Source organism: Dermacentor albipictus, chromosome 1 (genome assembly GCF_038994185.2).
Source record: "Dermacentor albipictus isolate Rhodes 1998 colony chromosome 1, USDA_Dalb.pri_finalv2, whole genome shotgun sequence".
In the NCBI taxonomy this organism is placed as follows: domain Eukaryota; kingdom Metazoa; phylum Arthropoda; class Arachnida; order Ixodida; family Ixodidae; genus Dermacentor; species Dermacentor albipictus.
Window position 1 is genome coordinate 302,906,833 of NC_091821.1, and position 23,632 is coordinate 302,930,464.

The 23,632-nt window shown below is 46.3% G+C and overlaps 2 protein-coding genes across 7 annotated transcripts in view; one reads left to right on the plus strand and one right to left on the minus strand.

Annotated features, from left to right (window-relative positions):
- mmd (disintegrin and metalloproteinase domain-containing protein mind-meld) overlaps positions 1 to 23,632 on the minus strand; it is a 336,846-nt gene that overhangs the window by 216,945 nt on the left and 96,269 nt on the right. The window contains exons 1-3 of one of the 6 annotated variants that reach the window (XM_065455162.2): positions 11,469 to 11,766; positions 11,194 to 11,241; positions 2,129 to 2,271 (exon numbers count right to left, since the gene is read on the minus strand). In XM_065455162.2, the coding sequence (XP_065311234.1) occupies positions 2,129 to 2,271; positions 11,194 to 11,241; positions 11,469 to 11,562 (285 nt within the window). In that variant the 5' untranslated portion in view covers positions 11,563 to 11,766. Of the gene's footprint in view, positions 1 to 2,128; positions 2,272 to 10,523; positions 10,634 to 11,193; positions 11,242 to 11,468; positions 11,767 to 23,632 lie in introns of those variants that run through there. The other 5 variants (XM_065455161.2, XM_065455164.2, XM_065455163.2 and 2 more) reach the window with 5 other exon arrangements.
- LOC135920897 (uncharacterized) overlaps positions 13,495 to 23,632 on the plus strand; it is a 55,441-nt gene continuing 45,303 nt past the window's right edge. Inside the window, exon 1 of the mRNA XM_070531495.1 lies at positions 13,495 to 13,535. The gene's annotated coding sequence lies outside the window, so the exon portion shown is untranslated. The remainder of the gene's footprint in view (positions 13,536 to 23,632) is intronic.

The window sequence follows — 23,632 nt, forward strand, 5'->3', positions numbered from 1 at the left end:
GAACAGAACTACACCATTACAGGGCAAGAGTGCCTGGCTATCGTTTGGTCAATCCAACTATTCCGCCCATACCTTTACGGCCGCCACTTCACCATCGTCACCGACCATCATGCTCTGTGTTGGCTGTCATCAATGAAAAACATGTCAGCACGCTTAGGACGCTGGATACTCCGCTTGCAGGAATATGACTTTACAATAACACACAAGTCTGGAAAAAGTCAACATGATGCAGACGCATTGTCTCACTGCCCACTATAACTCTCTCCCAGTAATGCGCCGTCGTCTTCCGCACCACGTCGTTCCGATGCTACGCCTGCCTCACACCAGCTCTCGATAACGCCCCTGGACCAAGTTACGCTTTCATCATGGTCTGATTTTGTGTCGCTTCAGCGGGCCGACTCCTACTGTTGAGCTCTCATGGATCACCTTAGTGGGTTCGCCGAACCACCCAACAGCCGCTTGCGACACCAACTTTGACAATTCCGCCTTCAAGATGGCATGCTACATCGCTACGTTTACCACCCAATAGGTCATCGGTGGGTCCCAGTTCTGCCTCGCTGCCTTCACCTGCGAGTATTAGAGGCACTTCACGACGATACATCGGCTGGCCATTTAGGCTTCCACAAGACTTATGACCGCATCAAGACCTGCCGCTTCTGGCTTGGCCTATCCACAATGGTGGCCAAATACATTGCCTCTTGTGCGTCATGTCAGCACCGCAAATGCTCGACATGCCCTCCTGCCGGTTTATTAGAACCTCTCCCTTGCCCGGACGCACCTTTTGAATTTGTTGGTATTGATTTGTATGGTCCCTTGCCACTGACACCCTCCGGTCACCGTCGGATTGTGACCTCGGTTGACCATTTAACAAGATATGCCGAGACTGCCCCTCTGTGATCCGGTACCGCTTCTGAGGTCGCTGACTTTTTTTTGTGCTCCATCGTCTTGCGCCACGGGGCTCCTCGCGTTTTTCTCAGTAACCGTGGCAAGGCATTCATTTCCCAAGTTCTCGAGGAAGCTCTTTGGGCCGCTAATACTGTCCACAAATCTACTTCTACCTATCATCCGCAAACCAGCGGCCTTACTGAGCACTTCCACCGTACGCTGTCTGACATGATTTCCATGTACATCCTTCCTGACCACACTGACTGGGATAAAATTCTTCCTTTTGTGACATTCGCATATAATACTGCTATTCAACGGACTACCGGCTACAGCCCTTTCTTCCTTGTATATGGACGATCTCCTTCCACCATATTTGACAGAGAATTCTTTTTAGCACCTTCTTCGCCTAACGCGTCGCTTCCAGAAGATTTTGCCGCCCGAATTGCACATTGCCGTCAAATCGCTCGGGAAAGCACGGAGGCTACCCAAGCTGAGCGCAAACGTCACTGCGACAACAAACGCCGTAACATACATTTTCACCCTGGAGACCAAGTCCTGCTTTGGAGTCCAGTCCGCACTCCAGGCCTCTATGAGAAGTTCCTTCAACGCTACATTGGCCCATACACCGTCGTGCAGCAAAGACCTGCAGTGAACTATCTCATCCGCCCAGTACACTCCATCACTGACTGGCGCCGCCAGAATGCAGAAATTGTTCATGTCTCGCGGATGAAGCCCTTCACTCCCCGTTTAGATAACCTCTAATCTGTGGCCAGGCGGAAGTTAGTGTAAGCGCTATTAACGTACTTCGTCGTTTTCATTTGTACATAGCCATCATCATCATCCCTGTTCTTCGACTTCTTCGCGCATGAGCTGGGGCGTTGACTTTCTTGTAATAAACAGTGCTGGACAACTTAATCGGTCTCAGTATCATAGTATATATATGTGTACATGTGAAACCAGGCAGGGCATTCCATCTACCTCTGGTTTTAGACAAAAAGGCAGTGCCACATGGGTTATGAAAGCAAGGCACGCATGATTTGTCATCACTGCCTTTCTATTTACTATTCGTATTATTCTAGGTTTGCTGTTAAGGTGCAACGATAGTGTGTAAATCAAGGTGGAATTCTCAGCCCTCCTTTTTGATGGTCTAAAGAGCTAAATGCATTCATACTATTTTGCAGTGTTCCGCATCTTCAGCACAGTAAACAAGGCAAGGAATAAATCCCGCTTTGCCCCGGCTTGCCTTGTTGGCTGTGGTGTCCCTGGTGGAAATGCCCAGCTTCTGGTGGTGGCGCACCTGAACTGGGTAGATCACCTCATAGATGCGGCTCGGAATGCTAGCAATCAGTCGCTCGTTTTCCGGGTACCGCTTGAGCCGGTCCACCACTGCGTGGAAAGAGCCTTAACATGGCACACAATCAAATAGCACTTTAAAGGCAAGCTATAAAAGACTGTTTTAATTTCTGATATGAAATGCATCTCCTTTACAATGCCACATCTCTTGGACAAACAGCATGGATTCCGTGAAGAGAGGTCCACATTGACAGCTGTAACATATGTTTATACAAAAATGTAAATAACGCTTGAAACAACAAATGCTATGCAGTTGGTATATTTATGTACTACATATAAAAAAATCCCTTCACACTGTGAACTTAGAACGATACAGATTCAAAGGCCTATTAGCTCAATTTATTGAAGGCTGTAGGTACACTTAAACAGACAGCAGCAGATGGTTAAAACAGAAGGTGCCATATCTAGCCTTCAGTCCATAACTTATGGAGAACCTTTACTGCGTCTACAAGGACAGAGTGAAAACCGACAAAGACAGGTGCCTGTCTTTCACTCTGTCCTTGTCTTGTGTTGTGCACTAGATGCAGTAATGGAACCTGCCAAAACTTACACTATTTCAAATGGAGAACCTACACTCTTTTCTTTATTTATCAATGACCTCCAGTAGTACTCCACAATGGTGACATAATAATGTACACAAGTGATACCATGCTATAATTTCCTGCCCATGATATCTATATGTCAATTACAAAACTTAGCTAATTCTGATCTATACCAAAGCCTCAGAATAGTTTTTGGAAAACAAACTGAAGTTACATGTCACAAAGACAGAAGCACATTGTAATTTACAGGCCACAGCAGATCCTAAGGTGAAATCTCTATTTGAAGACAAGAATCTGAATAACCCCCTTGATACAAAGAAACATTTGGACATTGTACTAGTCTCTGCTCAACATTACAGTACTCACATTTACCAGATTTGCAAGAAATTAACTAGCATGTGCTACGTGCTCTTGAAAGCCAGAAGCCATTTTCTCATTAGCACGATTAAAATCACATACCGTTATATTTTTCACAGTCACACGACTTATTCCAGAGAAACATATGGGAGCTTACATACCCGAACTTTTTTTAGACCAGTCACGACGCTACAGAAAACAGCCCTTTTGTCACTGCATATTCTAGACCTCATGAAAGGTAGGCCACTCTTTTTCAAATGTAAAACACCATGCCAATTTTTCATGCACACAACTTTACGATTGCTTGCACAATGAAAAAAGTTACTTCTAAAAAACCATTCCTTGATTCTACTTTATTTGGCCAACTCAACAGATGCTATATATGTCTAATCTGCTGTTCAATTACTACCTGGACATTCAAAATGTGCATAGCTAAAGATGCATTAATTCGTTATTCAGTATGCCACAGTTATAAGTTGACATTTGTAGTCACTTCATGAGTAACGCCATGAAACAAAATATAGTTAATAATAAGTAAGCACGACCATCATAGCGACATTGTGCAAATAAAAAGACATTTCACTTCAGCTATTTAAAACTCACTGCACGATCACTCTTTTATGTCTTTTTCAAACATAAGTTTACATCACGCTGTAAGCTATCTTGCACTGTAGCATACAAGAATAGGTCTCACACTCTGCCATTTCATCCGCCAGAACGTATGTCATGATGGCCTCACAATACACTCAATTTCATGCGCTTAAATGACCAAATACAAGAATTTTATTCATCAGTATTGCCACAGGCTATATTACCTATTGGAATGACCTTCCAGACTACATAGCATCCATGTAAAACCATAAAACATTTCGAAATAATTAGCCTGAATGCACTATATTACTAATATTGTATAATGATAACAACTCTATTTGTAACCTTTTATGTACTACATATTTTACTTTTGTATTTGATGCTAACTTTTTTTTCTGTTCTGTATACAGTCAGATGCTTTTATAACAAAGTTGGTGGGACTTACAAAATCCTTCGTTATACAGGAGAATTTGTTGTGAAGATTGCACAATTTACTACCCAGATGAGCAGGTTCAGTACATTCAATAAAAGAAAGCATTTGTTCAGAACATTATTTATAGTCAGACTTATTGAAGTAAGTCGCTAACTTTTATGCAAATTTAGTTAGACGAAATGTGTGACTGCAGCCAACCTTATTGCAGCGAGGTTGATGGCATGCTTTGCAGCAACACAAAGGAGCGATTCAAGGTGAGGACCATCGAATGCCACTATCACCTCCCTTGCAGTTGAAAGTCTTGGTTTGTTTACAATCTCTTTATCATCGCTGCATTCATTGACAATTTGTATATTTTCAACCCTAAAAATGGCCTTGGCACATTTTCATTTGTTTGACTCCATAACGTCATCATTATGGTGGCGTATTCGTCAGCTGTCACGCCCGCTGCTGGGTTACCACGAGCAATGTTCAAGTTCAGTGCTTCCTAGAGCAGTGCAGCAGGAGTGTAACACTGTGTTACAGGGCTGTAACACTGAGTGTAATCAGTATATATGCTCGTTAAGTGCATTGCTAGGGCTACTGTTAGCGCAGAACAAAGCTCAGTGGCTGTGCCAGCATACGTATAGAGTTTGTTGTAAAGCAACAAATCAACCGCTGGGACTGATAACATTCTTCATTGCACAGGCAAATTTGTTCTAGTGGCCTTCATTTTAGAGGTGTTCACAATGCATGTGTGAAATATAGGAATTCGGCTGGGACATAATTAGTCCTTCGTTACACAGGTCATTTCTTTGTAGAGGCATTCGACTGTAATATCTTATGCCCTTATTCAATGCACTTCAATGGCCCTGTAAGGCACCGTGAACAAACAAACAAATAAATAAATAAATAAATAATGGCGTAATTATAATTTGAGTCCTGAAATAAGAGATCTTCATAGTTTGGTATGGTTAGTAGAGCTCACACTCAGATATAAAAACAGGCTCAACGTTTAACCTTGCCACAAAAAAAAAATTATTTCTTTGCAAGACCTATATCTTACCATCACAGCTTTTTTTGGTTGTGTGTGCATGTGTATTTGTAGGATTAGCTAAATTTTGCTCATTAAGCATTTTCAACACATATGTGCAGTCTAGTACGTGTGACAGACAGTCAAGCTTCCTTTTACTGTGTATTCATTGTACTCCCGTTCACCTCATATTACACTGCCTGACATTCACGCATGAGCCATGACAACTAAGCACTCCAGTAATATATACTGCATTTTGACTACAAAGGAATAAAAGTTTGATTTACTTGCTTGTTTGTTCATTTGTTTGTTTGCTCAAGTACTACAAAACTGATTGCCCCACAACAGTCCTAGGTAAGTAAGAAATCAAGTATTTGTCAAAGCAAAACATAGTTTTTGTTGTTTATACGAGAGTGAAAGAATGCAAGTTTCAGGCACAAAAAATTATGTAATGACCTGGACAGCATTTTTTAAACAGCCCTCTAAATCTTTAGAACCATAATATGATTTTCCTTAACAGGCTCAGTGTTGATGTGCTTTGCCTGGAATATTCTTACGCGAATTATGCCAATATTCAGTTACTGTGTGAGCAATTCGGTCATCTTATGAAAAAAAAAACTTCTTTAAAGTTAGAAAGACACATGCAGGGCGTTCAAGTAGCATACGTGCGCATATCTTTAAAGTGGTACACCATAAATGGATCATGGATGTAGCCAAAGCATGTGTATTAAGCAAATCAATACATGTTTTAAAGTGTGTCTCCTTATTTAATTTGTGCAAGATTTAAAACATTAGTTTAGAACATAAGCTCTCAATAAAGAAGTTGCAGAGCTCATTCAGGTACTCCGATGCAGTTGTTCTTATGAAGTTATTATTCACATGGCACTCTTTCCTGGGCTTTTTAAAAAAGCCTATGAAACGCATGAAAATAAATCATGTAATTACAGCTTTGCAAGTTGGATTGCAGCACTCTTAAGTGTGTTCTCAACAATGCCCCTGTATAGGAGACAAAACAAACCATGGCTATGTTTGTAAGAAACTAAGTCTATTTACCAATCATTTCATCCTTCAATCATTAACTCAAATGCCACCCATGCCCCCATTATTGCTGATATCACCCCCTTATCAATAAGAATGAATAAGAATGAAAAATAAAGTTGACCATTACAGCTTATGGTCCTAAGTGTGTTTCAATTGGTTTTCAGCTACAGCCCATCATTTATCAGTTACGACCATGATGGCTTTCAACCTTAATAACAAAACTGCAGAGAGGGTTGTCCAAAAGTTGATGCTGTCACCTTGGATTCTGTCTGAAGTCCTCGTTCTCTGAGAACAAGCTCGACACCACTGCACTCTGGGCAAGCAGGAACAAGTGGCGACGTTTTTGTTCCACGCTCGAGTGTTTTGCTATTCTCAGAGGAAAGAACTACTTAAAGGGGTATCTTCATGGAAAAAACTGCACTGGGTGTTCGTGAGCATGTTCTACAGCTTTTCAGGTGCAACTAATACCATAAAACAAGTAGTATTTAAAATTTGCATAACTTAATCTAATTTCACTACAACAAAGAACAAGGAAGCTCATAAGCAAGCATACCAGAAAGCATATATGAAGACCATGTAACAAAAGAATCCAAAATGTCAAGTTATAAAGATTAAAACGATCAATGCAGTGGAAAGCACACCGTGCAGTCCTGTATAAAACTGCATTACAGTCATGGCAACAGCTGTCACTTTTTCAGACATTTCTGTATCCTTGTGTATTGCATAATAAACGTGTGATGACCTTGCAGTGACCTTTGATAACTTGTGAACCCTGTGACACTACGCACCAGTGCCCCACCAATGCTAGTATGTGGGGAAGGTGCCTTTCTTCTTTTTTTTTTCAGAAACCTGGCATGGTGACCATATATAGCAATATACGTGAGATTCATGTTAATATATTGCCGTAAAATATCCTGAAAAGACAGTAATTCAGCAAGAGGCAAACAGTGTTTGTTAGCCACATCCAGTTATGTACCATATCTGCTTTTTAAAAGCTTGTTTGTACTTATGCACCCTCTGTATAGGTGCTCAGTACAGCACTCTATAAAAAAGCTAAATAACTAGGCTTTATCCTGCAATGTACATCATTATCAAATTGTAAATAACCAAGCAGAAAAATTAAAACGATTTGGTTAAAATATGTTTGCGGGCTAGTTGATTTGAATCCATGATAGAATGCGTAAGCGCAAGTGAACGAGGAAATAGAAAGAAACAGATACACAGAGACAGCGCTGTCTCTGTGTATCTGTTTCTTTCTATGTCTTCGTTCAGTTGCACTTATGCATTCTATCACGGATAAAAGGATTTGTCATGGTTGATGGTATAAGGGCCTTGAATGCATAAAACTCACATGTGTCCTGTATTTCAGGTGAGTTCTTTTTTTTTTAATTAAAGCAAAGCTGTTAATGCGACCATGGAAGCACTAGGAAACATTGTGCCAGTTTTCACAGTTTTCTGAAAAAATACAAAACTCAAGAAGTTTATATTTTGACAAAACCTGGCGAATGATAGGTGCAGTATGCAGGCAAATTTTTAAGTGCGTGTGTGTGTCAATCAGGGGTTGAATGAAAAATGCTAAACCCTCGTTTTCGGCCCGTTTTGAGGCATTATATGAAATGCTTCAATGGTTTCTACACTTGTCTGAGAGGACGAAGAACGACAGAGAATTCATATATTCAGGAGATGGGGGCAACTCTATGGGTGACATGTTCCGAAAGTTTTAAATGTGTAGGTTAATTTAGTATGTGCACTTGAAATAATTATTGAATACTTTGCCTACATTTTATACATTGTACAAGGCATGCAGTTGCTTTTCCCCAGTCTCCTTGATCAACTATGTGAAGTAGGAAGCATGTTTTGAGTGACAAACAATAAATGTTTAATCTGTCTAGGATATTTTAGAGAGTTCTTTATTCATGAGTTCCAGAGTGTGATGCTGCCATTATATGCGAGGTTTCTTGGAGTCATGAAACAACTTCACAAGACACCAACTTCAAGTTCAGTCAATATAGGAAGGATTTCAAGTGTATCATGTGGCAAACATTTTATGTTTCTGGTTTGAACAGAAGCATCGAAAATAATTATTGAACCCTTGTTTTTTTAGTAGTTCCATGAGTGATGTGACGATTTTACTTAGCTTCTCTAGTGAACTATACAAGCCACTTTGTTCATATTTGACAAAATTAAGGGGCAGGTTATGATTAAAGTGTACGCAAACTTCAAAGTGTGTGGGTTAATTATTGTCTTTGCAATAAATCCCATATTCAAGTGCTCCAGAGCATTATGAGTATGTTTTACGAGTGATGCAATATTTAGCCAGCTGCCTTGAGGTAGTTACAAATTCCACCAAGACTAAGTTCAGAGAACATGTTCCAAACTAAAGCCATGTGGATCGAAAACTGCTTTTGTAAAAAATTTCTTTAGCAACCGCTCGAAAGCTTCACGCTCCCATTTTCAGCTACGTTTCCCAGTTTCCCGAGAATTCTGAGTTACACAATGTTTACATTTTGTAGAAATGCGGGGCATGTTAACTGCAATGTCTCCTCAAATTTTTACGTTCACGTCTTTATCAGGAGCGTTGGAAATATTTGTTGTCCCCCCCTGCCCCCTTTCTTTTTCTTCCATTTTTTTTTTCATGTGTAATATGACATTCGCCTGGTGTCCTTGGTGAAATAAGCGAGTCAGCTTCTTTATGTTTAGTGACAGTAAGGGCCAGGCAATGGGTGATGTCTGGGCCTTGTTCAATGTGGGTGGGTTAATTGAGACCTTGGCAATAAATTATGCATTCAAGCGCACTGGAGCTCTATGAGGGTGTCTTACGAGTGGTGCAGAATTTAGCCTGCTACCTTGAGAGAAATACAAATGCCACCGAGATCAAGTGTAGCAAAAGTTGGTGATACACTATGTAAACTCTCTGTGCAAAGCAAAAAGCTTTTGAATAAAATGCTGCCTTTGTAATTTCTTAATGAAGTGTTATAAAATGCCATATGAACGCTATCAGCTATGCTTCTCAGTGTATCGACGTAACTGTAGGTTCCCCGGGCTTGTAGTTGTCGAGAAGGAGGGTTAGCAGTAAGTGCAATTTGTGAAAAAATTTCCTCTTCCTGCCTTAACTAGAAGCATTTGAAATGAATACTGAACCCTAGTTTTTTTCCTATTTTCATGCATCACACAACATTCACAGTTGGTTTTTCTGGTGACCTTGGTGAAAATTTTGAGAAAGCAAGGCAACTTAATTGTCTACACGTACTGGTTATAAGGGGCTGAAGGTGTGTGCTGGGAATTAACAAGTGCTGGGAAGTGTTACATGCGGGCAAGGTTCCAAACGGAACAGTCATGTAGGGGGAATGTTTTTAAGTATATGGTTTAATTACAGGCAACTGACTCTTATTGCATCTGCTCAGAAGAAATAGCTTCGCTGGAAATTGGGTTGTGATTGTGCACATCTGCTGTAATATTTTTTTCCATTTTGACTTGGAATGTATATACTGAAAAAAAAGTGAACAAGAACTAATATCTATTTTGAGTACTTTGTTATGCCCCATTTTCATGTTTTCCTAATTTCTTGATGTCTATGTTATTGCAATTTTCCTCTCCCCTATACATTGCACTGATTAATTCATGCTGTAGTACTCACCTCATTTTCCATTATTTCTTTCCCTACCACAGTTTGCGCTACTAAGCACGAGGGCACAGGACCGAATCCTGACCACGCCGGCTGCATTTCGATAAGGCCAAAAACAGAAAACACCCATGTACTTAAATTTAGGTGCACGTTAAAGAACCCCAGGTGGCCCAAATTTCCAGAGTCCCCGGCCACTACGGCGTGCCTCATAATCAGATTGTTGTTTTGACACTTAAAACCGAATAATTGTATTTTATTTTTCCTACCCCAGTTGTGGAGGCTTCTCCGGCCGACCTGTCTTATCTCTCTCTCTCTCCCCTATACACGTGTCCTTCCTCCCCTTCCCCCATTCCACAGCCGAAGAGGTTCAGCCACTGGTAATTGACACAGTAACTTGCGATGCCCGCGGCCCTTCCTTTCCTTTCCTTCCTCCTTTTTGTTCCCAATACAATAAAGAATTAATTTATTATGAATATTAAATCCCTGATCCACTCAGTCAAACACATATGCAATATGACATATAGTGGGCGCTAAATGATCAAGCATGCTTCCCTAAAAGACAGAAATAATACCAATTAGTACGTACGCGACTTGCTATAACGACGACGCGCGAGCGTGTGGCCGGCAGAGCCACAGAACGCATAGCTACAAACTTTCAACGCATCCTACTAAAACCCCCCCTACCTGGATACATGGGCGTTGCGTTCCAACCGCTGGAAGACGTAAGCGTGCGCGACCTCACTGGAGATCAGCGGAGAGGCATTGACGTATTCCTTGCCACAAAAATCATTTCTGGTCGAACCGCGCGCGGCGCTCTCAGAGCGAAAGCATGGCGAAAGTAATCTCGATCGCTGATAACGACGGTGGCTTATATTTGTGTAGCGTCGGCCAAGCGCTAGCATGTCACTGTTGTATCTCAAGTCTGTACATCCGTGGAACGCATTGGTCACAAAAAAAAAAAAAAACTCGGAGAGTGCATATCAGACGGCACAATCACCGAATTGCAGGCACGGCTCGCGAGGGCGTGCAGTTGAGTTGTTCATGAAGTGGAGAATTACGTATATATCTCGCACAAGGTATAATTTAGATTCATAGTTAATCAAGCACGCAACAGATTCCGACCTTTATTATTGCACAAGGATATGCATATTGGAACATTAACCCAAATCATTCTGCGGTAAAATGATGAATGATGAGGTAATTGTCTCATCTAGCAGCCTCGATCGTCTTACATAATTACACGAAGAGGAAAGAAAATATAATTGGACCATCGTGCACAAAAGTGATACACAATAAGGAATTAAACAGTGAATTAAGTCGTCATTATAATGAATGCTTGGGAGCTAAACCTTACCTAGTAACCGGCTGTTGTCTGGAAGCTCATCAAAGGCCGAATCTGCTTCTGCAGGGAATGAAAGTGCACAGTGGGAAGTTAGGAGTGTGTCTGTGTAGGAACATCACTTCGAAGGCAGATATTCTTAAAAGCCCAAGGAGGACCAAATACGCGATCAACCTAAGTTGCAGGCGCACACATGCACACGCACATGCGTGCAAGAAGCGCGCGAAGCAAGGAAAGTGCGCGGTCGATGCTGGCCCGCATCGCCTGCGTGCCGCACGGCGAAGGCTCACCCCTGGTGTGTCGGGCGGCGCGCTGGGCGAGCAGCGGCGGGGGCGCCGCGTGGCAGAGCAGCAGCACGAGGAGCAACTCGCCGGGTGGCTGCATGGCCGGCGTTTATGTCCGCTCCTCATCACGCTGCCGCGCCGCCATGGGACGGACGATCAAGATGGCGGCCGCTGCCGCTGCGGAGCAGCCGTGAGCTCAGGCGAGCTTCGGCCGGACGACGTGCTCTTCCATGAGCCCGACAACGCGGTCCCCCGCCCGGGATCGATCACCGTCATCGGGAGCTTTGTCACGTGACCGCGGACCTCCTCAAGCGCCGCCCAACGTTTCCTCACAAGGGCTCAAATCCCGCAGTGTACTGCGAAAGCCAGTCACGAGGCCGCGCCACTGGTGTTTTTAAGGACCAGCCCGCTTTTACGCTCCCACGGTACATGCTTCCGATGTTCTACGCTCGCCGACAACAGAATATGCAGCTGGTTGCTTCCTTGACGGTTACTGCAAATATACTTGGAACAAAGTCGACAGACGACGAACAGAAAACGTAGGTGACCGATACTGGCACTCCAGGACTATTTTCTCTGCGATCCAGTGGAAAAGGAGGTCTACAATGCGTCGCTCTGTTTTGTGGAATCGACGACCAAATTTATTTGCTTTTGATAGTCCATATTTCAGCATTCCGTCATTTCTGTTATGCACATTGAACATAGCTGCGAAAGCATGTTGGTAGTCGAGAAATTCGGAGCCGTTTGCTTCTGAAAGAGCTGACCAAGGGACAAGATGTACGCGACCTGAAGCCCCTGGATGTCTCAAAATAATGAAGAGAAAAAAAGCCTTTCCAGAGGAATGAAAGCGGACTAATTTTAGCGTAATGTTAGTCGAGTGTCATAAACTCGAAGTGGTGCAGAGAACGAGTTTCCCGACATCAACGCGATGATAATTATCAAATATCGCTATGTAGGCTCGAGGACGAAGAAAAACATACGGCAAAAGTATATTTCAAACAGTTTATTATAAGCGGTGGAGAGCGACGAAGAAAAAGTAATTTCCAGCCGATCCGAACTACGATTGGGCACAGCCGGAAAGTGATGCGGAAAAAAGTAGAAATTATTTCACACAAATCAGCACAGCTAATAAGCGGCGTAAGATTCGTCGCAGTGATTTCACGTTCTTGCATTCGGCTGTAGCTAAATTCTTGTCCTTCGTAACCTTGCACATTCTTTCTTTTGTGTGTGTGTGTGTGTGTGTGTGTGTGTGTGTGTGTGTGTGTGTTAAAAGACGTTACAATGACACCTAAACCTAGAAAAAATTTTTGGCGATCGCGTTAGAGCTCTATAATTTGCTGTAATACTTGTTTGCACGAACCAGTTTCAGAATACCTATAGTATACGTAGGCGGACGCTTCACAACCTCATGATACATTCGCTTGCTTTGTTGGTGTGATTTCTGCGGCTGTCCGCCTCCATAGGAAACGTGTGCCGCATTCTCCGTCGCGCTGTTGCACCTAACACTCGAGTTGGGGACAAGCTGCAAGCCCTCTGACCCGTCGCATATACCGGTATATACACGACGCAACCAAGAGTGGCGCCAGACAGAAGACGATTTGCCGTGTACAGGTGGAATCGGTATCGACAGCCATCTTGTTTACGCATCGTTGTCCCTCTTGTAAATATTGTAAATACATATTTATATGTGACTTCTGCAACGAAAACGGTGAGAGGTACGGGGCACCCACGAGAAACAACAAAGGAGCTCCGCAGTGGTCGTCTCATCGTACTGGACAACATGACAGACGAAACATTAAATTTTCTTTCTGGGCGAGTTGGTGCATTACATGATTTGAAAATTATAACAGCGCCAACACATGCACCCACAAAGGAACGAGGACGAGACACAAGCGCGTCTGTCTCGTCTTCGTTCCTTTGTGGGTGCATGTGTTACTATTTTTACCCGGCATGGCACAGACCCCGTCAACGCCTACAAACCCGACGGTTGTGCTGGCTCAACCGCGGGATCCGGAAAAGTTCTGCAGCACCCAACACTTCGACGTGGAAGACTGGATCGTCACGTGTGAACGTGTAAGTGCCCACAATGTAAATGGGATCCGACGATTATGTTGGCTAACTCGGTCCTCTGCCTACAAGGCACGATGAAGGTGTGGTGAGCTCAGGATTTTGTTCGGCCGTCCCACCGGGCGGAAGAGCACCGCTAAGAAAGAACTAGCGACCCACGCTCAGACGTCCACAGAATCTCTTACATCCAGGACTCGCTGGCTCTGTGCCCTAAGGCCGACAGCGATACGGCTGAGTCAGACAAGGTTGGACATGTACTGAAGGGGATCGCTGACGATGCTTTCAACCTGCTCATGTGCGAAAATTGTGAGACAGTATATACAGATAGGACATCATAAAAGAGTGTTCACGCTTTGAGCAGGCCAGAGCCGCCACATTGCAACGCCGTTCGCACGTGTGCCGAACACAGCTGCGGCATCCTCTCCGGACAGGCCGCCAATGGAATATGAACCTGGCAACGTTTAACGCTAGAACGTTATCTAGTGAGGCGAGTCTAGCAGTGCTATTGGAGGAACTAGAGGGCAGTAAATGGGATATAATAGGGCTCAGTGAAGTTAGGAGGCCAAAATAAGCACATACAGTGCTAAAAAGCGGGCACGTCCTGTGCTACAGGGGCTTAGAGGAGAGAAGAGAATTAGGAGTCGGATTCCTGATTAATAAGAATATAGCTGGCAACATACAGGAATTCTATAGCATTAACGAGAGGGTGGCAGGTCTTGTGAAACTTAATAAGAGGTACAAAATGAAGATTGTACAGGTCTACGCCCCTACATCCAGTCATGATGATCAGGAAGTCGAAAGCTTCTATGAAGACGTGGAATCGGCGATGGGTAGAGTGAAAACCAAATACACTATACTAATGGGCGACTTTAATGCAAAGGTAGGCAAGAAGGAGGCTGGAGACAAGGCAGTGGGGGAATATGGCATAGGCGCTAGGAATAGCAGGGGAGAGTTATTAGTAGAGTTTGCGGAACAGAATAATATGAGGATAATGAATACCTTCTTCCGCAAGCGGGATAGCCGAAAGTGGGCGTGGAAGAGCACGAACGGCGAGACTAGAAATGAAATAGACTTCATACTCTGCGCTAACCCTGGCATCATACAAGATGTGGACGTACTCGGCAAAGTGCGCTGCAGTGACCACAGGATGGTAAGAACTCGAATTAGCCTAGACCTGAGGAGGGAACGGAAGAAACTGGTACATAAGAAGCCGGTCAATTAGTTAGCGGTAAGAGGGAAAATAGAGGAATTCCAGATCAAGCTACAGAACAGGTATTCGGCTTTAACTCAGGAAGAGGACCTTAGTGTTGAAACAAGGAACGACAATCTCGTGGGCATCATTAAGGAGTGTGCAATGGAAGTTGGTGGTAACTCCATTAGGCAGGATACCAGCAAACTATCGCAGGAGACGAAAGATCTGATCAAGAAACGCCAATGTATGAAAGCCTCTAAACCTACAGCTAGAATAGAACTGGCAGAACTTTCGAAGTCAATCAACAAGCGTAAGACAGGTGACATAAGCAAGTATAATATGGATAGAATTGAACATGCTCTCAGGGACGGAGGAAGCCTAAAAACAGTCAAGAAGAAACTAGAAATTGGCAAGAATCAGATGTATGCGTTAAGAGACAAAGCCGGCAATATCATTACTATATGGATGAGATAGTTCAAGTGGCTGAGGAGTTCTATAGAGATTTATACAGTACCAGTGGCACCCACGACGATAATGGAAGGGAAAATAGTCTTGAGGAATTCGAAATCCCGAAGGTAACGCCGGAAGAAGTAAAGAAAGCCTCGGGAGATATGCAAAGGGGGAAGGCAGCTGGGGAGGACCAGGTAACAGCAGATTTGTTGAAGGATGGTGGACAGATTGTTCTAGAGAAACTGGCCACCCTGTATACGCAATGCCTCATGACCTCGACCGTACCGGAATCTTGGAAGAACGCTAACATAATCCTAATTCATAAGAAAGGAGACGCCAAAGACTTCAAAAATTATAGACCGATCAGCTTACTGTCCGTTGCCTACAAACTATTTACTAAGGTAATCGCAAATAGAATCAGGAACACCTTAGACTTCTGTCAAGCAAAGGACCAGGCAGGATTCCGTAAAGGCTACTCAACAATAGATCATATTCACACTGTCAATCAGGTGATAGAGAAATGTGCGGAAAATAACGAACCCTTATATATAGCTTTCATTGATTACGAGAAAGCGTTTGATTCTGTCGAAACCTCAGCAGTCATGGAGGCATTACGGAATCGGGGTGTAGACGAGCCGTATGTAAAAATACTGAAAGATATCTATAGCGGCTCCACAGCCACCGTAGTCCTCCATAAAGCAAGCAACAAAATCCCAATAAAGAAAGGCGTCAGGCCGGGAGATACGATCTCTCCAATGCTATTCACAGCACGTTTACAGGAGGTATTCAGAGACCTGGATTGGGAAGAATTGGGGATAAAAGTTAATGGAGAATACCTTAGTAATTTGCGATTCGCTGATGATATTGCCTTGCTTAGTAACTGAGGGGACCAATTGCAATGCATGCTGACGGACCTGGAGAGGCAAAGCAGAAGAGTGGGTCTAAAAATTAATCTGCAGAAAACTAAAGTAATGTTTAACAGTCTCGGAGGAGAACAGCAATTTACAATAGGCAGCGATGCACTGGAAGTCGTAAGGGTATACACCTACTTGGGGCAGGTAGTGACGGCGGATCCGAATCATGAGCCGAAAATAATCAGAAGAATAAGAATGGGCTGGGGTGCGTTTGGCAGGCATTCTCAGATCATGAACAGCAGGTTGCCATTATCCCTCAAGAGAAAAGTATATAATAGCTGTGTCTTACCAGTACTCACTACGGAGGCTTACGAAAAGAGTTCTACTCAAATTGAGGACGACGCAACGAGCTATGGAAAGAAGAATGATAGGTGTAACGTTAAGGGATAAGAAAAGAGCAGATTGGGTCAGGGAACAAACGCGAGTTAATGACATCTTAGTTGAAATTAAGAAAAAGAAATGGGCATGGGCAGGACATTGAATGTACAGGAATGTATGTAATGTATGTGTTATGTAATGAGGAGGGAAGATAACCGATGGTCATTAAGGGTTACGGACTGGATCCCAAGGGAAGGGAAGCGTAGCAGGGGGCGGCAGAAAGTTAGGTGGGCGGATGAGATTAAGAAGTTTGCAGGGACGGCATGGCCACAATTAGTACATGACCGGGGTTGTTGGAGAAATATGGGAGAGGCCTTTGCCCTGCAGTGGGCGTAACCAGGCTGATGATGATGATGATGATGATCCTCTTGTGACGACAGGCCAGGAGTGCAGCGACCATCATCATCAGATGACCTGACGCGGACAGTGCGGCCAGAACTTGAAGCCATGGCTCCTGCAGCCTTTCTCCCCGCCCCAGTGAGCCGAACAACTTGCTTGCAGCACAATTTGTGCAGGCAGTAGTGCGCGAGGAACTCGCTAATCTTGGAGTTCATTCTGTATGTGCCGTTGCCGCTTCACAGGTGCATCGATTGGTCCGCGGTATCCTGCACGCTTCCGAAATCCAGCCGAGTGGCGAACCGCAGACGATCGGCCAATTTGTTTTGCCTGCTGGCATATTGGTCATGTTGCTCGCCATTGTAACAACCGTGCTGTCTCCTCTCCTCTGCGACCGCCATTCACCAGTTATTATTATCGCCCCGGACGGAGCGAGCGTGGTTGCCAGCCCCATTGGCGCCGTGTTACGTTTCGCCTACGACGCGCGGTATACCCGGCGCGGATGCAACGGACGCCGGGGCTTCGTTCAAAGCGGCGGACATTTTGGCCCGTTCGGAGCTGCCGCAACGCCTCCCCGCCAAGCGCGTCCAGGTATGTTTCAGTGCCACGTGTCTTCGTGTGTGCGTGTGTGTGTGTGTGCCCACGCTTGTCAAAGCGCGGCAGCCGGGGAGAGGAGCTCCCGAAGTGTGAAGCGAGGAGGTCTGACCGGCGCCGGCTCGGCGGATGCGTCACTACACTCGTCTCAACATGTCTCTCAGCGTGTCCGTGCCCCGCTGTCACGTGGCCTCGTCCCGTGACGTTCCCTCTTGCCCTCAACTCCGAGAGTATAAAAGCAGCTGCCCCCGGACGCCAGGAGAGAGGCTCCGAATTCTTCCGTCGAGAAGTGTGCTCTCCCGTCTCTCCACTTCGATCGACCTGACCGGCCGCTCTTTTGCGATGATAGAATAAACGAGTTGTTCTGTTAGCAGTCGACTCATGCTCTGCTCAGACCTTCGGATGCTTCCAGTTGTGCCCCAGGCCGCCAGGCCAACGCTACCCTTAGGGCTTGCGACCCAGTTGCAATAACGGGTGTCAACACGGAGGTTCCAACGGCTGGTTGCCAGCGGTGAGATCGCGACGACGGAGGCCAGTGGCGAAGATATGCGGTTGACTGTATGCTGAGCAGCATAACGACCATCCGTGAGCAGTGCAACGAGCCCTGTGTGATGACTGGTTGCCTGCAGCGGAACGACTGCGCTGAATTCTTGGCTGCGAGGTTTGGTGAGTGCGGGACTTTCTTCTTCTGAGTTTTGCCAGGCTTTTGTTAGTGTCAGAAACAGAGCTGGTAATTGTGGTTGTCGTTGCTGCCGGGTTAGTTTGCGGCAAGACAATAGTAGGCAGTAGAGAAAGCAGCATTCAGAGCAGCCATGGATTTGAAGTCGTTGCGCAAACCGAAATTGTTGGAGCTTGCAAGAGAGTTGGGTCTGGATGTCTCAGACAAACTCAGAAAACCAGAACTGCTGAGGGCTATTCTTGAGTTAGAAGCTGAGGATGACGAGCTGTCGGAATGCCTTGAGACCATTGAGGAGAGGGCAAAAAGACAGGAGCGCGAACTTGAAGAACAGAAAGAGCGAGAGCAACAAGAGAAAGAAAAAGAGCGCGACCGTCAACACGCTTTGGAAATGAAGCGTCTCGAGGTAGAGATGGAACGCGCTCGTAATGGAAGTCAGGCACACGGTGCAGGAGAACGAGTATTGGTCAAAATGACTGACCTGATGCGGCCGTTTAAGCTTGGAGAGGACATTGGTTTGTTCCTGGTTAACTTTGAGCGAACGTGCGAGAAGCAGGGGTTCTCTCGGGAAACGTGGCCATAGCGCTTGCTCACTTTGTTACCCGGCGAGGCGGCCGACGTAGTCGCTCCCTTGAAGAGAGAGGAGGCAGAGGATTTCGACAAAATGAAATCGAGTCTGCTAAAAAAGTACAGGCTGTCAGCGGAGGCGTTCCGTCGGAAGTTTCGGGAAAATGAGAAAGGCAAAAGTGAGTCATATACAGAGTTTGCCTACAGGCTTATGTCAAACATGCAGGAGTGGCTCAAAGAAGAGAAAGCGTTTGGTGACCACGAGAAAGTTCTGCAGTGTTTCGGGCTAGAACAGTTTTATTGTCGGTTACCTGAGAACGTGCGGTACTGGGTCTTGGATAGGCCAGACGTTAGTACGGTGGCTAGAGCCGCTGAGCTAGCCGAGGAGTTTGTGACGCGTCGGACTCGCGGAGCTAAGGACGGTCAAAAGGGTGAATTTGGCTCTAAGTTTGAGAGGCCGAAGTTCACACCCATGAGAGCAAGGGGGAACACACGTAGTGCGGATGCGAGTGAAAGCAGTCCGACCGAACCTAAGGAGACGGCGGCAGAAAGCGGTTCGAGACGAGGCAAGCGCGCGTTTGTTATACGTGCCAGAAGCCGGGTCACTTTTCGGCGCAGTGTCCAGAAACAAAAACAAAAGTCGTGTTTTTGTCATTATGCAGCACTGACGAGAACATGAAGCTTCTCGAGCCTTACATGCGAGACCTCCTCGTGAACGGGAAAGAGTGCCGAGTGCTTCGTGATTCCGCAGCTACAATGGATGTAGTTCACCCCTCCTACGTAGAACCCGATATGTTCACGGGCGAGTGCGCATGGATCAAGCAAGTCGTGGAAGCTCATAGCGTGTGTCTGCCCGTAGCAAAAGTGCTTATTGAAGGACCTTTCGGAGCACTTGAGACGGAGGCGGCAGTGTCATCTATGCTGCCCCCCCCCCCAGTACACGTACCTATTTTCGAACAGGTCCGATCACCTCCTGCGCGAGAAGGGGCTTTTGTTTGGTGAGGCTAGCGTTCAGGCCTTAACCAGATCGAAGGCTCGGGAGCTCGCTGCAAAGGCGGTAGTTGCGGGGCCGACGTTGTCGAACAATGAGAAAGGGTCAGAGGCGCAGCAAGCTGATATTCAGAGCACGCCCGAACTGAATAAAATTGAGCCTGTAGCGTTAAAGGCACCAGATACTGGAGAGGAAATGCCCGACACGGGAAAGTTAGAAGAGCTATCTGCGGATTTGCTCATCGCGCCTACGTCAGACGGACTTAATAGGTTGCTAAAAGTCAGCCGGGCGGCTTTGATAGCCGAGCAAAAGAAGGTGGCAGCCTAGAAAACATACGCTGCATTGTTAAGGAAGGTATCGCCAAGAAAAATGCTCGCTTTGTGGAAAGAGGTGGGGTCCTGTACCGGAAGTATCTAGACCGCAGGGGAGTGGAGTTGATCAGCTGATCGTGCCTCAGTGCTACCGTCAGGATCTGTTGCGCTTGTCGCATGGGGGTTCGTGGTCCGGTCACCTAGGAGTTAAGAAAACTAAGGACCGTCTCTTGCAAGAGTACTATTGGCCAGGGTGTTTTCGGGACGCAGACCACTTTGTGAGGACATGTGAGACCTGTCAGCGGGTGGGCAAACCAGGGGACAAATCGAGGGCGCCGTTGAAGTTGGTACCTATCATTACGGAGCCTTTTAGACGGCTCGTTATTGATACAGTGGAACCTCTGCCGGTAACAGCCACGGGGTACAGACACATTTTGACTGTGATCTGCCCAGCGACAAAGTTCCCTGAAGCAGTGCCGCTTAAAGAACTCAGCTCAGTTGAGATAGTCAATGCACTACTGTCCATATTTGCACGAGTTGGTTTTCCTGCGGAAATCCAATCAGATCAGGGCACAGTGTTTACTAGCGCTTTGACGACAACTTTTCTCGAAAGGTGTGGGGTAAAGCTGTTACACAGCTCAGTGTACCACCCACAGTCGAATTCCGTTGAGAAGTTCCACTCCATCATGAAGGGCGTGTTGAGAGCATTGTGGTTTGAACAACAAACTGACTGGGAGCTGTATCTGCCTTGGGTGAGGTTTGCATTAAGGACCGCGCCGCATGCGGCTACGGGGTTTTCGCCAGCTGAGCTGGTGTACGGTCGCTCGCTGCGATCTCCGCTTCGCATGCTTCGAGACGGATCACTGCCCTCTCCAATGGCTGCAGACCATCTCTTCCACAAATGGCCGCCTCCTGCGCTGGAGCCTCGCTTAGCAACAATATTCGTTTGAGGTGCGTTACAAAAAGGGGAGTCTCAACGGTAACGCCGATGGCTTAAGTCGAAGCCCCTAACGTAGGAATCAGCCTCAAAGTTGTTTGTTATTGATGTTTTCTTCCTGAGGCAGGATTTTTAACATATTACTTTTGTTTAGTGTTTCAATGTCATGATGTGCTTTCTAGTGCAATTTTCCAATTTGTGGACGCCTTCTGGGTGCTGTTAGACTACTGTAAGGAACTAGGCAGTAGTATAAAAGGGGAAAGAGCCTGGCATGGCTTAGTGAGGGTTGTGCCGTGCTTGCTGACTGAGCGGCTGAGTTTCGGCGTAGTTCTAACGCTTGCTGGGAACTAGAGAAAAATGGCAACTCTCCCGAAGTCACTTTGCAGTGTCCTGTGTGAACCTGAACGTGAGAACGAGGCTTTCTCTGTGCGCTGCGCTCAAGAAACGCCGAGGGACGACCAACTTCGGTTATGAGCATCATCGAGCGACATCCCTCCGGACAGCGGATGCAGTCCCCTGACCATCGGGATCTCCTTCCCCCGGCGGGGCGGTCTGTTACGTTTCGCCTACGACGCGCGGTATTGGCGGCGAGGAGTTACGGAGTCGCCATCTATCGGAAGCGCCTCGCTGGCGTAGTATGAGGGATCACGTGGCGCGCTCCTCATAGGTTTTGCTGTCAGCGCTCACTGAAAACACCACGCGCGAGCTCTCCCGGACATCTTTGTATGTACTTTCGAAACGAGAGAAGTTTCTTACTGTCTAAATAATAATCTTGGGCAAACTGAAAGCACACAGTCGTTTACAGACGCTATCTCTTTACCGATTACGTACAGTGAACGTCACTGCGCGCGGTCGCCGCGATAGAGTCTCCCGAACCGGCTTCTTGCGTGAAAGGTAGGTAAACGCTGAGAGCAAACTATGTGAAATATGTTCTTATAGTGTTTGTATAACTAAATGGAGCGTAATATAATGAAGCCTCAATGCAGCGATCTCGCAGATTCGCAGCGACCGACTGCGCGTCGGCATGCTTGTCCGCGTACTGTTTCGCTTTCTGCGCGCGCGCGTTTTCGCACCGTGCCATGAGCTTTAGGCCGCAGAATATGAGCATTGGCAGTATACAAGCAACCATTGTTGCGTGGGCGCTATCAGATCTGTTCAAAAATAATTTCATATGTAGAGACTTCGACGCCTACGGGAACTGTGATGTGCCGTCGCGGCGATTCAATCTTTTTTTTCTTCGAACTTCTTTGACTTTTCAATGCTGTTTTTCGAGTTGCGTCGCACTGTATGTTTATCGCTGTTCTCAGCGTGCGATTTCCCGCTGCTCTTTTTTTTGTAATCCAGTGCATTAATTCACAACACAAACATGACCATATGCCATGTTTTTTTTAAATGTGCTTCTTACCGCTGCCTTTCCACTCCACTGAACTTGCCAGTATCTATAGCATCGACAAGTTCATAGACCAAACCGTCATGACATTAGTCGGGCAGCGGACTCGGGCGAGCGTCTCAGTGCGCGTTTATCAGAACATCGCAGACCGGGCGCCGTAGCAGAAATCTTCCTCGCGTCTGTGCTTGCTGCATACCCGAGTTGTAGCCGATGACTGTTTGCCGGTTTTATGTTTCGCGAGTCAAGCTTCACACAGCTCCTTGTCCTGCGGCTACGTGTGAATAAGGCTGACACCGGCCTCCGTTACGTGCGTCCGGCCCTGCGGCACCGAGCAGTAGCTCACTATGTTGCGCGCCTTCAAAGGCAGCCATACCTATTGTAGTGCTTTCAAACATCGTAAAGGACACACTCGAAGCGGGGAAATTTTGCCACTAATTGAGGACCGCAGCGTACGAGAAAATTTAAACTCGTTTTCAGCTCGCTTCGGCGCGCCCGAAGCAGCCGACGCGGCCGCTATGTTCACGTGATCCCTCCTAGCACGTCACGCCGACGGTGGCGCCAGCTTTTCCAGTGGTGGAGCTCGAGGCCAATAGCCGGCGCGGATGCAACGGACGCCGGGGCTTCGTTCAAAGCGGCGGACATTTTGGCCCGTTCGGAGCTGCCGCAACGCCTCCCCGCCAAGCGCGTCCAGGCATGTTTCAGTGCCACGTGTCTTCGTGTGTGCGTGTGTGCCCACGCTTGTCAAAGCGCGGCAGCCGGGGAGAGGAGCTCCCCAAGTGTGAAGCGAGGAGGTCTGACCGGCGCCGGCTTGGCGGATGCGTCACTACACTCGTCTCAACATGTCTCTCAGCGTGCCTTTGCCATCGTTGTGGTCGACTCCAGCGGCAAGATTTCTAATTGCGCCTCCATTCGCACTTCAGATCCCGGAGTCGCCGAGCAAGCCGCCATCGCCCTCGCCCTGCTAGACGGTCGTGGGTCCGAGATATACAGCGATTCCAAAACGGCAGTTAGGGCTTTTCAGAAGGGTTGCATCGCCAAGCAAGCTGCTCGTCTTCTTAGCAACTCGAATCGATATGCTCTCACGCATCATTCAATCCACTGGTTTCCAGCTCACGTAGGGTCGGTCGAGGGTGCTCCCCAGAACCTGAATGAGTCTGCTCACGAGGCTGCGCGTGACCTCACCGACCGCGCTTCCTCTGCAAGAAGCACCGACTCCCCTCCTCCCTACGGCCACAGGGACGCTCCCGCTACTCATAACGAGATTATTAAATTCTTCTACATGTCTAGAAGGGTCTTTCCACCCCCTCACCCCAGGTTGAATAGGGCGCAAGCCGTTTCTCTTAGGCTTCTGCAGACTAGTACGTATC